Source organism: Siphateles boraxobius, unplaced genomic scaffold, assembly GCF_051911475.1.
Source record: "Siphateles boraxobius isolate OS27281-9 unplaced genomic scaffold, OSU_SipBor_1 3, whole genome shotgun sequence".
In the NCBI taxonomy this organism is placed as follows: Eukaryota; Metazoa; Chordata; class Actinopteri; order Cypriniformes; family Leuciscidae; genus Siphateles; species Siphateles boraxobius.
Window position 1 is genome coordinate 5,562,237 of NW_027508919.1, and position 17,180 is coordinate 5,579,416.

General features: G+C 35.2%; 2 protein-coding genes across 4 annotated transcripts; one reads left to right on the forward strand and one right to left on the reverse strand.

Moving 5' to 3' along the window:
* Positions 1-275: 275 nt before the first annotated feature.
* Positions 276-8,860, reverse strand: LOC143756816 (metal cation symporter ZIP8). 2 transcript variants are annotated; one of them, XM_077247554.1, is made up of 9 exons: positions 8,414-8,512; positions 8,189-8,320; positions 7,822-7,984; positions 6,451-6,620; positions 5,834-5,956; positions 5,201-5,335; positions 2,320-2,509; positions 1,962-2,146; positions 276-648 (listed from the first exon to the last, which is right to left on the reverse strand). In XM_077247554.1, the coding sequence occupies exons 2-9, from the start codon at positions 8,309-8,311 to the stop codon at positions 499-501; spliced, it is 1,239 nt and encodes a 412-aa protein (XP_077103669.1). In that variant the 5' UTR covers positions 8,312-8,320; positions 8,414-8,512; the 3' UTR covers positions 276-498. The 2 variants fall into 2 exon arrangements, with proteins under 2 accessions (XP_077103669.1, XP_077103668.1); XM_077247553.1 differs by having other exon boundaries at positions 8,189-8,860.
* A 737-nt stretch (positions 8,861-9,597) lies between these two features.
* abhd18 (abhydrolase domain containing 18) lies at positions 9,598-17,121 on the forward strand. 2 transcript variants are annotated; one of them, XM_077247555.1, is made up of 13 exons: positions 9,598-9,712; positions 10,656-10,765; positions 11,404-11,488; positions 11,607-11,707; positions 11,830-11,905; positions 12,152-12,236; positions 12,343-12,370; positions 12,498-12,636; positions 12,781-12,870; positions 14,318-14,419; positions 14,587-14,965; positions 15,052-15,214; positions 16,226-17,121. In XM_077247555.1, exons 2-13 carry the CDS (start codon positions 10,674-10,676, stop codon positions 16,278-16,280), a joined length of 1,395 nt encoding a protein of 464 aa, XP_077103670.1. In that variant the 5' UTR covers positions 9,598-9,712; positions 10,656-10,673; the 3' UTR covers positions 16,281-17,121. The 2 variants fall into 2 exon arrangements, with proteins under 2 accessions (XP_077103670.1, XP_077103671.1); XM_077247556.1 differs by lacking the exons at positions 11,404-11,488; positions 11,607-11,707 and having other exon boundaries at positions 9,605-9,712.
* The last annotated feature ends 59 nt before the right edge of the window (positions 17,122-17,180 follow it).

Here is a 17,180-nt window from a genome sequence, read left to right on the forward strand (position 1 = left end):
TTGCACTGATCGTACTGTTTTAAAGATGTTTTTAAGTGTACATTGTGTTAAATGAATATTAAATAACTAAATGTAAAGATATATCAATCAGCTGTATAACAGATGGACGTGTCCAATGAGAAAAAAAAACATAAATTTGGACTTTTTAATACAGTCCTGTTCTGTTTTTATTTTGCATGATATTAGAAGTTCCTATTGTACAAAGTGACAAACTTGTTAATTCAGTTAGCACCAAATGGACCAAAAAAATTAATCTTTTCAACAAAACATGATTAGCAGGTCAGTACAGTTTATTTACAGCAGTATACAATGGCTAGAATTGTACATTTTGAGAATAATCAGCTTATACAAATCAAATTACTTTATACCTAATGATTTCCTCAGTACAAATGATTTAAAAAAAATAGTATAAAGTAGTGTTTTCTCAAATAAATAGCTTAAATGAGAGCATCATCTGGAATGGGAAGTGCACAGAAAAGGCACGGAATAAAACGGACATTAGCCCAGGCTAATATTCCCACAAAAAATTGTGATGAGAAGAATCAAGGTAAATCCTGTCAGTATTCCAGCATTCTGGATTGCAAAAAAAATGATATCGTCCTTCGTGCTCCGCACTTGTTCACCAGCAATCATGTTCATTTCAGGCAGCTAGGTGAGAGAGAGAAAGGGGATTCAGTATTTGCGCCGCTAAAACAGATTTATGTTCCATTTAGTGATTGGAAGTGGAGCCAAAGTCATTTTATTCCCTTAAAAAGATTTCACCCCTAAATAAATGAATACTTCTAGGTTTAAAATCATCTAAGCTCACAAACGATGAAGTCTCCAGTCATTTGCCTAGCCTAATAAAAGCTGTTTTATTTTAAATGGAGCGGATCACATCATGGGGGTGGCCAATTTGGAGACATGGCCAATCTGACACGTCACACTTTTATCTTGTTAACACCACTATTATCGGTCACTGAATGTATTATCTGTGCAGACTATGAACAGTGCATTTCTCCTATGCTTCTGTAACCAAAAACTACTTTTTATGCTGCCTCCACACCTCTAGGTCTCAGTTCCAAACAAGTCCAAAAATGATTTGTCAGGATTTGTTTAGATTCTGACAAAAATAGTAACATATTGTTGCTTATTTAGCTCAAAACATGCAGCAAAATCTATTTGCTTTGTTAAAATGTTAGCATTGAAATACTCTACTGTTCAAAAGTTTAAGGGTCGGCAAGATTTTTCTAAAAAATTTTTTTTTTAAAGAAGTCGCTTATGCTCTCCGAGGCTGCACTTATTTCATCAGAACTACAGTATAAACGGTAAGATTATAAAATATTATTGGCTTAACTGAATTTTTAGCATCATTACCCCAGTCTTCAGTGTCACATGATCCTTAAGAAATCATTCTAATATGCTGATTTGATGCACAAGAAACATTTCATATTATCAATGTTGAAAACAGTTGTGCTGCTTAGTATTTTTGTTTAAAGTTAAAAAAAATTAACGTTTTACTGTAAAAAAATATATTCTTAGTATTTTTGTTTTGTTTTTCAGTACAAATATCTAAAAATTCTTAAATCAAAATACATTTACTTTACTATTAAGTCTTGTTTTCTGACCAAAATTAAGTGAGTTTTGCTTAAAACAAGAAATATTATCCGCCAATGAGGTAAAAAAAAAAGTTTTCCCTTTGAATTAAGTTTATTTTTCTAAACCCAATGGCAGATTTTTTCCACCCTTTTTTCAAGCATAAACTCTTCATTCTGATTTTTCTTTTTTTTCTCTCCAGAAAACAAGACTAGTTTTTTCTGTGACTTGATTTAATAAAAAGTATTTTCTTAAAAGGGAAAATAAATAAATTACTGACCCCAAACTTTTGAACAGTAGTGTATGTTTTTTAATCTGCCAAGAAGACAATCCAAAAATGTGGTGAAATGTTATGTACTGTATTTACTAACCCACACTGCTCTTACCATATCAGCCAAGGATATGTAAAGGAACATGCCACCAGCGAAGGCAAAGATGATGTTGGGGGCAAAAGCGTTGCCCAACAAGATGCCCAGGACCAGGCCCACGTAGCAGGACATCGCAGACAGTAGGTTGAAGAAGACGGCCTGTGGAATGCTCAACCCTGCGTTCAGCAGGATAATGAAGTCGCCTACAGGGGGAGACAGAGCGTAAATGTGTTTTTCCATGAACTTTTAGTGAAGGTCAACGCTCAAAGGGCAGTAGTCATAGAGGTGGTGTGGCTTAGGGGTCAAAGGTCAGAGCTGACAACTGAAAGTTTTTCCAGGTGGAAAAATTGTTGTTGAATCCCTGTATTACTCTTACCCAGCTCGTGAGGGAATTCCTCACAGACGATGGCGATAGAGGTGCTAAAGCCATTGAGAACAGACACAGTGAACGAGGCGCCGATGGCCAGTCCGTCAATGAAGTTGTGTAGAGCATCGCTCAGGGAAATCATCCATGCCACCGTCTTCACGCTAGACAGCCGTCTTCCTCTGAGCCATCTGCAAGACCCCTGCAAACACATTCACATCTAAATTAAACCCTCATTCTCTTCTCTAACAACATTACTGTACCCTCTTGAGCTTGGGTTCATATTTCAAATACTATTTACTTTAAGCCCCAAGGTTTTATTTTTTCATATTGTTACAGGGTCGAGATGACGATCCCAATTACATGGTGCTCGTGATTTAGGGTCAAAGGTCAGAAGACAATCTTGTTTCTGCTGGCAGCTGTGACAGATGAAAGTAAACACAGCTGTGTGTGTCTCTACGGCTGGACTGTAAGTTGCACTGAGCTGTGCACAATGTACTACTTAATTTTGTACCCAAAAACTGTTTTTTAAAACTCAAAACCCTCGCAGGGTTTAAAAAAAAAAAAATGTTTTACGTTACATACATGATTGAAGGCATTCAAACAACTGTACTGGATCCCGCTGAAGGACAACTGTTATCACAAGACCCAGAAATCTAGTTTAACCATTGACTACAGTCTGATGTTACACTTAAAGGGATAGCTCACCCAAATATGAAAATTAGCCCATGATTTACTCACCCTCAAATCCTAGGTTTATGACATTCTTCTTTCAGACGTATATAATCGGAGTTACATTCAAAAATATCCTGGCTCTTCCAAGCTTTATGATGGCTGTTTCTTTTTTCAAAGTCCATAAAAGTGCATCCATCCATCATAAAAGAACTCCACATGGCTCTGGGGGGGGGGGTGGGGGGGGGTTAATAAAGGCCGTCTGAAGCAAAGCGATGAGTTTGTGTAAGAAAAATATCCATATTTAAAACTGTATAAAGTAAAATAAATAGCTTCCGGCCAAACAAACTCACGGATTCCACTAGTGACTAGTCTAAACGTAACTTATGCGAGCAATGCGACGGAAGCTAGAATTTTACTTTGCAACATGCTAAATATTAATATTTTTCTTACACAAACGCATCACTTGGATGGATGCACTTTCATGGACTTCAAAACAGAAACAGCCATCCACTGCCATTATAAAGCTTGGAAAAGCCAGGACATTTTTTAATATAACTCCGATTGCATTCGTCTGAAAGAAATTGTCCTATACACCTAGGATGACTTGAGGGTGAGTAAATCGTGGGCTAATTTTCATTTTTGGGTGAACTAGCCTATCCCTTTAATAATGTAATAGCCTCGTTGTTATGACAAATAATTAGCATTTATCTTTATTTAATAATTGCAGACACCTTCATGTAATGACAAATTGGTTACCGCTGCGATAATCAAACAGTCTTTTTTGTAGATGAAATGTACGGTACAGTAATTAGAGGTGTTTGTTAGCTAAGCCAATCAGTATTCAACTTTGGTGCATAACTTGTCCTGCACCGTTTGTGCTGCAGACATGAATGCTACCTCAAATCATACGGCTTGTTGAGGAGACTGTTGCACAAAAGTGGGCACAAAATCCTACAGATTTACACTGAAGCAGGTTGCTGAGCAGTTTATACAGTAGGTGGGCTCTGTAAGAGTATGCAACGCATAGCAACTACTCTGAACACCTTAGCAACTGCAAAGATTCACATTGGCATTCTGTTTTTGCATGAACAAGCATCACAGAAAATGTACTAGTTTAGTTTCCTTTCACATGGGAATGGCTGGCCTATTTATATCATATTTATTATATTTTATTTTTTTGTCATACACTACCATTCAAAACCTTGGTGTTGGTACGATTTTTTAAATTGTTTTTTAAAGAAGCCTCTTATGCTCTCCATGGCTGCATTTATTTGATCTAAAATACATAAAAAACACTAATATTGTGAAATAGTACTACAATTTCAAAGAACAGGTTTCAATCTTTATACATTTTTTAAAAAATATTAATTTCTGCGATTGCAAAGCTGAATTTTCAGCATCATTACTCCAGTCTTCATTTTCACATGATCCTTCAAAAATCAATATATTATGCTGATTTCGAAGCTATTGAAACGGTTACATTTGATAACATTTTTTCAAGCCATTTCATTTCGAATTCTTTGATGAATAAAAAAAGTTCAAAGAACAGCATTTATTTGAAATATAAATCATTTGTAACATTATAACTGTCTTTACAGTCACTTTTAATCAATTTAATGCATTCTCACTGAACAAAAGTATTATTTTTCTTTCAAAATAAAAAAGGTACATTTATTTTGATGGTCCCCTACAGACATTCTGTTGACAATAATTTATGTTGCACCTACATGCCAACCATAATCCTACCCCTAACAGTCTATTAATACTTAACTAATACCAATAGAGTTGACATGTAGGTACTAATGCTAAACAGAATGTCTTAAGGGGAGCATCAAAATAAAGTGTAACCAAAAAAAATTTACTGACCCCAAACTTTTGAATGGTAGTGTACATATTATATCCTTTTTATTTTATACCTATTATTTAGTTGACTCAGTAAGCAACCATCCAGAACGGCCTAGTAACCACAAAGCAACGTCCTGACATCCTATTAGCGTGTTTTACATGTACAGTACAAGCGCCACTTGGAAAATATAAAAATGTAGTATTACTATAGTACATTTACATCAATTCATGTGGGACTGAATCAGAATAGTTTTTTTTCTCTCTCCAAACCATTAGCTATTTTAAAACGTTTATGTAACTTGCAGCTATATTTAGGTCAATCGCATATCTCTTGGAACTATTTGTGTTTTTACTGAGATGTGACCAGTTGCACCTGTTCCACTGGGGGGTCAATGGTTATGCTGGTTTTGTCGCCGCTGGCAAAGCTGAAGTCAGAGTCAGCCGGAATGATGACGCCGTTCTGTTGCACACTCTCTGAGGGGAGGAAGTGACTGTGTCCGTGTCCATGCTGAGGTACCGAAGCAGATAGGATGAAATAAATCGTATGATTACCGTATACGATGTTAAAGAACATACATGCTTATACACAACATTGACCATCAATAAACCTCTGCCACTCCTCCATTTTCTTTCAGATTACATGCATATTAACGAGATAACATAATCAACAGGTCATAATGACAAAATAAACTTTATATCACCCTGAAGTTGATTCAGCGATAATGATCAGCTGACTGTACCTTGTCCTGCTCACCATGCAACTACTGTATTTGTAAAAGAATATGATATAATGATTTGAGTTTATTTTATTACAAAAGAAACATTTTGACAAGAGAATGCTGTGGGTTTGTGACTGACTAATCAGAACCAAGTATTCCAGAGAGACTTGTAATAATGTTTCACTGCTTTTATTTATTAGTTTGAATTATACAAGGAATACAAAATGAATGAAAATAACCAATTGGGTTCTGTTGAGTCCTCATTATACTGAGATGAACCTACCTACCTCATGTCCTGGTTTGAGGAGCATCCTCAGGATTTTTTCAGTGAAGTACAGCACATAGAATCCACCAAAGATCCCAACAGCTTGGAGGACGTAACCGTCAGCTTTTGGGTCAAACCCAAAGGCCTGTTTAATCAGAGGAATCAATCATGTAATCATGAGTCTTTGAACAAGTTAAGCCAGATATCCAGGTTTCCCCATGTAAACATGCATGCTATTAGTTTAAAGTTAAAATGCAAACCCAAAATAAATATTACAACATGTAATCAGTGCAAAACAAATATCACGTCATGCAACGATCATGCCATTACATATCAAGAGACATCTGCACTCTGCACAGAAAAATAAAAATGTCTGGAATGAATGAGTTCAAAAGTTCAAAGAGCATTTTGCTTTTTATTATTATGAAATCACTATAGGCTGAGCATAAATAATCTGCATCAGCATCATTGTGCTCATAAGGGAGCAATTAAAGATGCGAACTAGTGTTGGTTATTGGGTTCACAATTATGCAATACCACCAATTTGACCTTCAACAACCTCCTAGAGGACTGTCCTAAACTGACCTAAATGACATGAAGAAAGCTTCTGATGTAAATGAAATGAGAAAAGCATTTCACCTCGGGTATAAGTTGGAGAGCAGCATTGGAGAAGAGTGTGCCAACAGCCAGACCAATGAAGTAGGTGAGCACTTTGGGGAAGTAGGGCTTTTTAGTGACAGGAACAAGAGCCAGACCCAGCAGTGAGGCCAGATTAATGATGGTAACAGCCAAGAAGCCGTATCCCCATACTATATGCACAAGGAAAGACAGTTAAAGTTATCAGAAAGCCAAATTATTTTTCATTCTAGTATCTAAAAAAAGAGAAAGGAATGCTTTGTGTAAAGAAAGAATTCTTGCATTGTGACATTAATTTTCTGTAATTGCCATTATTCTCAATGGTGATTTTCATTACTGTAATACAGTGCATTTTTAGTGAATTACAGTATAAATGTGTAAGGCTCCAATAAAATGATGAGATTAGTATTTACTCACAAATACAGTATATTTCTCAATGAGTATTGCCTCTGTCTATTATAGACAGATTGTTAGTTAATGCATAAAATGGAATCTTATTGTAAAGTGTTAGCCATTCTTTTTATCTTTTGAGATTACATAAAGAAAAAAAATTCTTTCATTTTTAAGACAATTAAACACAGTTGTATGTAATTAACATTGGATTTTCATTATTGTAATACAGTGCATTTTTTATTTTACAGTAAAAATTACTGTGTTTTTTATGTCTGTGAGAATTTGTGTTTTTCATAAAGAAAGATTTGTAACATTATATGTAAACCATTAAACACAATTGTCTGAAATTGCCATTGTTCTCAATGGTGATTTTATTGACTGTAATACAGTACTTTTAATCTATTATTGTACAAACTATTGTTATCCATCTTACTTTTAAAGGCAGTACAAAAATAGTACTTTTAAAGATACTAGTTTAAATAATATATCATTATTTTTATGTCTAAGTTAATTAGAAGTTGTGTTTTGCATAAGGAAAGATTTTTGCTTTGTGACAAATTGCCATTATTCTCAACTCTGATATCCATACAGAACATGTTTTATGTTTTATAGTAAAACCTATGCAGTGTTTATTCAAATAGCATGATAAAAAAAGTACTAATACAAATAAAATACTATTTTAAATGATATACTTTTTCCTCAAGATTGTTTTGCATTTATGTAATGAGAATGGAGAGGGGAAAACTACTTTAATTGACATGATTATAATTTAAGATAAAGTGTATAGGGCTAAAATGTGTTTCATGTGGCACATCCATCCCATCATTCTCTGCTTTTAGGATTCAAAATCTACAATAAGCTGCTTGACATCAGGAGAAAGGTTTTGACAGCATATGTAGGTCTTTGATGGCACTGCACCATCATATGGAATTCACTCTCTGTCATGTGTACTGATCCATGTTCTTCAGTAAGAAGACTCACCATGCAGTTCTGTGGGATCAGTGAGGACGGGAGGCTCTGTTGAACAGGGTGAAAGCACTGCTTGGTTGAGCAGAGCCGGGCAGACAGTGACCAGATGCTCCTCTGTTAGATGAGAGAGGTTCTGAAGCCCATAATGCACCAGAATATCTTCCCCCGACACACACTGATAAACAGGGTCACAAGTCAAAGAAATAAGGCCATAAGAATGACGAGACTAATGAATATCAGTGTTTCACTTGTTTTTCTGTATTACTGCTCTCAAAATGTATGACACATAATCAAATGGCAGAAAATAAAATGTCAAATGTTCTTTACAAGTTTAGTAAATAATGTTTGGTAGGCCTAACTTAAGTTAAAGTAACCATACCTGAGCATGCGGAGGAATGTTCGGATCCAAGGGCTTGTCTTGCGCAATTGTCTTCAATAAACTGTTAATGCCATTGAGATCCAGTGAACCGTTTTTCCCGTAAACAGCTACAATATCCTTCATGAAAACCTGCTGCAGAGAGTTGGCTCTTAATCCTGAGATTATAGTTATTAGAAAGCCTATGAACACATAAGGAAAAGCTTTGAGAATGCCTGCCATGCTTACAGACCAGACGTTTCAGTCTGAAGCGACCCGAATGAAGCAAAAGCAGCGAGAGTTTTAGATGTCGCGTCTGGAGATTATCCCGGGAGCGGCGAGCGACTCCAGTGGACTAAATCTATCGTAAACGAAGAAAGTTGCATCTTAAGAATAAAGATACGAACTATTAAAATAGTTAATTATTTCTTCCCCAATATCCTCGGTGACCTGACCAATATGTCGCGCCTCCATTTGGCACTCAGCCCACCATGATAAATTCCGCTTGTTTCACCCACAAATAAATTTCCAACTTCCAAAACTAGTCGAAACATCTTGAATGTTATTCTAGCAGAAGTGGCTCTATCAAAACAACCATGTGAGTCCTACAATTAGTCTAATTCACTTTTGCAAGGTAGATTACAAAATCAAGTTAATACAACATGCGAAAGGAGACGTCGTGCGAAATTCATCACTGACAAACATTTTGCATAATTTATTGTTTATGGGCGGAGCCTCGATGCGCATTTATTTAATTCAATTTCAATGACAATAATCGGACATTTTAAAATAGTTAGATCCACATGGAACAGACAGTCAGTGCAAATATATTTACATTATTAATTACCCGATAGTGGTAATCTTGGGAAAAATGGAAGTGACAAACTGTGCTTATTATTACAGAATTCTCAGGATCAAATGATCAGTTCCAAATTGTATGCCTACAAAACGGTGAAGTAAATGTACTATTCCTAAAAAAATGGCTTTATATTGTAAATATCTAAGTTTTTTAAGCTTATATGTGATGGGGCAGGAAACAGCATCTGGAACAATAGGCGTTTTAGAATAGTAAAGAAAAAAATTCCTTTGGATGTCCAACATATGTAAGAAATCATAATAATGCTACTGGAATTTGTGAACATTTAGTTTATGTCGGAATCCTATACGAATATGATATAGAGTTAGTATATAATTTTAGTATAGTAAAATTATATTTAAATTACACTAGATATTCTGAAAGGAATCCTGTCTAGTTTTGAGTAGCTGTTAGTGTTGCTCATAGACATAATAAATACATAAATGTATTATGTCAATGGTGTTGCTTGTAGAGCTCGACTGTAATGGTAAAATGTACCTGTACCACACTGCCATCTAACGGTGCTCCTGAGTACATCACTGCCGATCATGAGCGTAGAAGAAGAGTGACTACTTCCGGCAGTGAGTTGAACGCTGGGATGGCGCTGCACCATCAAATGGAATTCGTCCTCTGTCATGTGCACTGATCCAGCTTCTTCAGAGAAACACACATCTCCGTCCTTTTAGCACGAGGTATATACTTATTTATGTACTTCCATTGATCAGCACTTTGGTTTAAAGTATTTGTGGGCTTGAAGAGACACGCACTTAGTAACTTTGTATAACTTAACTTACTCTACTGCAGCTTCATCACTGACAGCTGATTAGATTTACAACAGACTGTCAGTGTGGGATGTTCAAACACTGGTCATCTTTTAGGGGCAATGTGAGAAACCCGAAAATCATTTTAATGTTCTAGATTTCACACAAACCTATTGAAGAGTCACTGTCCAGTTATCAGTGGTTACTCTTTAGTCATTTATTATGAATGAGAGTTATGACACGTCCAGTGTCCTCTTTCAGAAACTAAAGTAAAATCCTTTTCTAATAGTCAAAAACACCCTCTAAAGTTTAATAACCAGAAATAGATCATTTGTATTGTATATGGGTTTTTAAACTGGGGTCGGGGCTCCATAAATGTGACGGGTCGGTGGGGTGGGGATTAAAATAAGTAAATTAATAGATTAGATTAAAACAAATCAATAAAAATGTGATTAAAATACAAAATGTTATTCATCTTTGAAATAGATTATATTAAACTAGATTAAACTAAACAAACATTTTGATTCATGTAAATAAATAAATAATACATTAAACAGTACATTACTATAGTGAGTAGAAACATATATAATAATGTAACTTAATAAAAACTAATACTACACTTATAATATAGAATTTTCAGTGTATAAATTGGCTGTTTATAAAAGATAGATGCCTTTTAAATTTTAGGATGGGGTCCCTGACACGAAGTTGATCAAATTTGGGGGTCTGTGGCATCTAAATGATTGAAAAGCCCTGGTCTAGCCGGTGTTCTGTTAAGTGTGTGTTGTGCTGCTCAGTTCTTATATATTGGAATGTGTAAAGCCTGAAGCTGACTGGCGGATTATGTTGATAAAGTGTATTTTGTTCTCTGCAGAAGAATGTTTTTTTGTCAATGGGTGTGAGTCGGCTTGATGTTCTGTACAGAAGGCTTCTCCTCACCAAACTCTTCATCCAAGGATGGGGGAAGCCAGAGGACCTGAAAAGGTAGACTAGACACAATAAAAACAAATTGCATCATATGACTTCACTTGATAGTGGGGTGAAACTTTTACAGAAACTTTTTGATATTATTCGTAAAATATTGACCCTAAAATAATAATTAGCAGTGGTATACACATTATATTTGTTGATGTATGGCTTATAGAATGTGCATAGATGCACTCAGTTATTTTTTGTTGTAACAAAAATAAACATTCATAACAGATGGATATGTGTGTAGGACCAAAAATGCACACTTAAAAATTATTTTGTTTGAATAACATTTTGAGCATGTAGTATTGCGTACAGGCAGTGAAATATTACATGATCAGTCACTTCACGGTAATGAATCGTGGTGAATAAAACACTAAATTGTGTATGTAAAAAAACATTATTTAATGAAGAAATATTAATTGTATTTTGTATTAAGAACATTTTCTCTGTAACCTTCCTACTATTGAAAGCTTTCAATAGTGGAAATTATTAATCATGGCTTATTTAGGATTGCCACAAAAAGTAATAGTTTATCATTCGGATGATGCTGCATCCACATTGACAACCAGTTTGACAATGAACAAAAAACACTGAGTGCACCTTTAATGATATTAACTTGTTTAATTTAAATTGCTTTATGGATATTACAGAATATTTGAGTTCCGGAAGATTATTGGCAACAGAGAAAAGTGTAAAGATCTGGTACAGAGGGACTACCCAATATTTATTGACAATGTAAGAGACATTATTGTTAGTAAAAGTAACTATAGTATATGCATATACTGTATATTATTCAGCACAATTGAAAATTGTATAATGACCCATTAACTATTTGTTACTGCTGTGCCCAAAGGTAGAAGATCAAACTGATTGCAAAATTCACAACGGTCATTTCATATCTCCACTGGAGCACTTTGTCCCGGGCATCTTGCCAGCCGAGTCCGTCAAAGCCCGGTAGCCAAAACAAATCACCCACAAACATTGAATGCAAATGTGAAGGATTAATGTGACTTATTGTGTGTCTTGTATTCAAAGTTCTTTCAAATGAAGACATTTTGTTTCAACTTTACCACCAGATTCCAGTTCATTGTACCTAAGAAATGGAAGAGGCACAGACCAGTGTGTATTCACCTGGCTGGAACAGGAGACCATGTGAGTGTGCAAAAACTCCAATTGTTTGGCTGTGCTTCTATTCAATCTCAGCATCATTTATGAAGTTTTTATTTGGGATAAACAACATACACTCAACTTCAAAAGTTAGGGGTTTGCATCTTTTTTTATTTTATGTTTATTTAAAAAATTGTAAAAGTATTTAATATTAATATCAATTATCAGTTAAAACATATCTTGATCAGTTACAGCTTTATTTGAATTTGATGCATCTTTGTTTTTCTTCAGTTTTTCTGGAGAAGGCGAACATTAATGGCCAGGCCGATGGTTAAAGAATCAGGGATGGCATCTCTACTTTTGGAGAATCCTTATTATATCCTTAAAAATGCTAAACTATTGACATATTAGTTTGCCATGTAGACTCCTAGTATCAAAAATGACTTTATCTCATCTGACACCTCCTTGACTCTGAGCTGTACATGGATACAGGAAACCTAAAGACCAACTGTGAGTGTTTGATTACTGGCAGCAGCTGTAGTGGAAGCTATTGTTGTCCATGTCTTTGTTATATGGAGCGTTAGTATGAACAATGCATGTTTACTATTACAATGTATATGATTTGCGTTTATTGCAGTCGCTCCAGTCTGAAGAACGTATCAGACCTGTTTGTGATGGGTGGAGCACTGATCCTGGAGTCTGCTGTGCTGTTACACTGGCTGGAGCGAGAGGGTTTCTGGCCTCTGGGCATGACTGGCATTTCTATGGGTGGACATGTAGGTTCTGCATTCCTCATTTACATTATCTGACTTTATTACTTCGTGTTGTTTTCAATCAACTGTGTTCAGAAGAACCTGTTCCACATCCTATATAACATATCAAAAATCTATTGTTGGTTTGTTGACTCATTTTCTTCCTAGATGGCATCATTAGCTGTAACAAACTGGCCCAAACCAATTCCACTGATACCTTGTTTATCCTGGACGACTGCTTCAAATGTGTTTACCACAGTAAGATTTAAACAACTATGTTTTAGCATCATATTGTGGTGTATTAATGTTGCCTACAAGTCATTTTGGATTGGTTGCATTTCTAAGTGCCACAAAATCATAATTTCCAGTGAGAAACTTGATTTAATTTGGATTTATCAAGTCAGTTGTCTACTTTTAGTTTAAATGCAATTTGTGATCTTTTAATGTTCAATAACTATAAATCCTCCCAGAATATACTGCTTATTAAGCAGGTTTATGAAATGTAAGGCTCTGTGGCAGCACAAGAATGTAAGTGATAGATAAAGCATCAATGGCATTAGTTCTGAAAAGCTCCTGCATTTTAGCTTATATTTGTCAGAAAATGAAAAAAGAAAATGAAAGAAAGTATGCAGCAGTGTTATTTTAGTAACACTGTGGAAACTGTTATTAGTTTTTAAAAAATACTATTATTTTTTAATATAAGGGGCCATTTTCTCAACTTTTTATGCATTTTGGCCGTAAAAGTGGCATTGTGCATGCGTATTATGTGTTCAGTCTATAGGCGTGTAGTGTTTCTTTTACAAATTGACATCGCCAACTACTGGCCTGGCAGCTTAATACAGCTTTTAATCGTTTTTTTCCGCCGATCCGATCCAGGGATCATTTTGACAACGTTGTCGTCTGTACGCAAAAAAACGTAAAGGAATAACTTTTCCGTTCTGAGTACATCATTGTCATGTAAATGTACCCTAAGATTCAAGTTTCACGCATATTTTAAATTAGTTTTTATTTTTATATATCCTTTTTAATTTGAAAGTTTTTGTAATTGTTTTTTATTAGTTTTTTTTATGTCTATATTGATTTTATTCACTAAAGGGATAGTTCAATCCTTTCTTCTGTTGAACACAAAAATAAGATAATTTAAAGAATGTTGGTAACCAGACAATTGATGATAACCATTGACTTATGGAAGTCAACAGCTACCGTCAACAGTCTGGTTACCAACATACTTCAAATTATCTTCTTTTGTGTTCAGCAAAAGAAAGAAACTCATACAGGTTTGGAACAACTTGAATTTTCATTTTTGCGTGAATTATTCCTTTACGTTATTTAAGTACATCAAATTAAACTAAATATAAAAAAGAGTGATGTTGCCTTTGCAATTATCTGAATTAAGTATTATTTTATCTCAATTAGGGTTTATTTAGCATGTAACGAAAATGTTTATTTTTTTTAATGGTTTTAGTTTAACTATAATAACCCTGGTATGTAGGGACTTCCCTGGCCATAAAGACAGTATTTATTGAACTTTGTAGCTATGAATAACTTTACGTCTACATTCCTGTGTCAGTGAATTGATGGCATCAGGACATGGTTATATAGATGTCACCATGTGTAACTCATTCCCATTTACAATTATTCATTCATGAATAACTCAGTTAGGTGTCTTTCTTAATATCTGATTTATTAATTTGATCTTCTGCAGGGTGTTTTAAGTCGAGCCGTGAACTGGAGAGAACTTGAAAAGCAGTATGCAGCTCACACAGTCTATGAGGAAGAAATCATCAGTATGCTGGAGTATTGTGGGGTAAGGATGTTATTCTGTGGCTGAGTTTTGCTGTGATTTAGCTTGTGGACACCACAAAAGATCACAGAGGAAGATATGATTTGTTCCTTGCATTCTGCATCACATGACTAATGTTGAATGTGCAACATTTTTGACTAATCACTCACTGACACACCCCTGATTTTCAGACAGACTCTTTCCGTATGGGCCAGGAATTCGTAAAAAATGCCCCAGGCAGCTTTGACAGTCTCTCTGAGCTGGATCTTGGCCATGACCTTCTTGACCTACACTCGCCAGAGAAGGACCAGCAGATGGGGCTACGCTCCTCGTGTTCTCAGCCCGGGACTGGAGGTCACGCGTCAGACTCAGCCCTGCTGATGGGGCGAAGAGAGAGAGATGGACTAGATCAGATGCTATCCGCTGTGAGCAGCAGCGGGCCTCATTTGGACATGCTACATGCTAAGAACATCACCTACGGGACCGGCAAGCGGCAGTCGCTGCAGCGGGAGTCTTTCTGCTTCATGAAGGGAGTGATGGACGAATGCACACACATCGCCAATTTTTCAGGTACTACGTCGGTTTTTGTTTTGGACATGGCTTGGCTTGTGTTCCTGGGTTTAATCCTCTTTCTTTTTTGCATACTTTGTCTCCAGTGCCTGTGGATCCCAGTCTGATCATTATAGTCCAGGCAAAGGAAGACGCTTATATTCCCCGCACTGGAGTACGCAGCTTACAGGAGATCTGGCCTGGCTGTGAGGTTCGCTACCTCAATGGGGGTCACATCAGCGCCTACCTTTTCAAACAAAGACTGTTTCGGTAAGCACTGTCAAATTTTAGAAAAGGGAAATATCCATGGAGTTTAAATAGATAGTTTGCCTAAAATTGGTACGACTTTACAATAAGGTTCATTAGTTAACATTAATTAATGTATTTACTGACATGAACTAACAATGAGCAATACATTTGTTACAGTATTTAATAATCTTTGTTAATGTTAGTTAATAAAAAATACATCTGTTCATTGTCAAGTTAGTTCACAATGCATTAACTAATATTTACAAATACAACCTTATTAGAAAATGTTAATATTAACTCAGATTAATAAATGCTGAAGAAGTATTGTTCATTCTTAGTTCATGTTAACTAATTATTACCTTATTGTAAAGTGTTACCAATTTATTTCTTCTACAGAACACATAAGGAGATCATTTTTGAAGATGTTCTGTTTATTTTTTTCCCCCATGCTGTTACAATGAAGCAAAATTGTCCAAGCTTAAAAAAATCATGAATTATTTAGTCAGTGAACGAAACATTTAGAGTGGTTTTATAAACTACATCAATTCATTGAAAAGGTCAATTCAAAGGAATGATTCATTCACAAATCCTAGCTTCTCTTATGAACGTAGATAGTGTGGAAGTCAAGATTATTAGTGAATAACAACAGGTTTCTCACAAGCAATGACTTCAGAAAACTTGAATATACTCAAATCAAGTTTTTTTCTTTTCAGTCCTTGTTCATCCTGAAAAATTTTTTCATTATGGTTTCCTCAAAAATATTAAGCGGCACAACTGTTTTCAACTTTGATTATAATAACAAATGTTGTAATAAATGCAGCTATGGTGAGCATCAAACATTTGAACACTGGGGTATATACTGTGGTGTATTTTTTTCAGTGAATTATTCCTTTAATAGTGATCAGTGTTAATTATGTGGTTAAACTGTAGCATATAATCTTATAATCAAGTGAATTAACCATTATGTTCAAATCAATAATTTTAAATTCTTGCATTAACTTTGGAATTTCATGCTTGATTGTTGACTTCCAGGCAAGCGATTTACGATGCCTACGATCGGTTTCTTCACAAGTATACCAGCTTATAGCCTTGGATTTTTTGGGACTCAGCACTGACAAAAATTTTGAAAGTATGCGGAGATGGAAAACACTGAATGTGATGTGTGATTTTTATAGAAGACTGTGTAAATGTAACCAAAGGGAGGCAGTGTGCAGAAGTTGTAGTGACAGAACTGTGTTACTCTGTGTGGTACACCACAAAACTCAGTGACCTGAAGCTAACATTACATGTGCTCAACGTATACAAAACCTTATCTTCCTGACCTCACTGCCTTTAATCATATATATAATCATGACTGAAACATAATTCACCAAACGAGACAAAGATGTGCCTCCAAACCATAATTCACTCACACATCAAGGTGTCTTTAAATATCTTAATGAAGCAGATCTCTGAAAATATAGTATTTTGAATTGTAAGGCAAATAAATTAACTTTTCACCAACATAGAATATCCTAATTTGTAGAGCAAATGTTTGCCTGTTTTTTAGAAAATAATGCATCAGGAAAATGGCCTTGTCATGGGAAGACCATTGTTTTTATCACAGATATGAAAAAAAGAAAGAAAAGCGTAACAAATTCAGATGAGTTGTACTTAAACGGATCTTTAGCAATGACTGGGGCTCATTTGAGGATACAAAAATACACTTTTTGAACTGCATTCTTAAAAATCAGTGCTGCGTGTATTTCAAACTCTTAAATCCTAACCACTGCCAATACCACAGTAACAACTAACAATTGTAGTTTAAAATAAATTGAAATGTTTTATATATCACAACTGCCATGTGTTCACTAATCACTGTATTCATCATGAGCCATTTGTTTAATTTCATTTGTTTCTCCCCTCTAAAATAAAAAGGAAATCCTAAATATTGAAGTGTCATTTTTTTTCCTTCAAAATGAAACTTATAAACTAACTGCTAAATTTA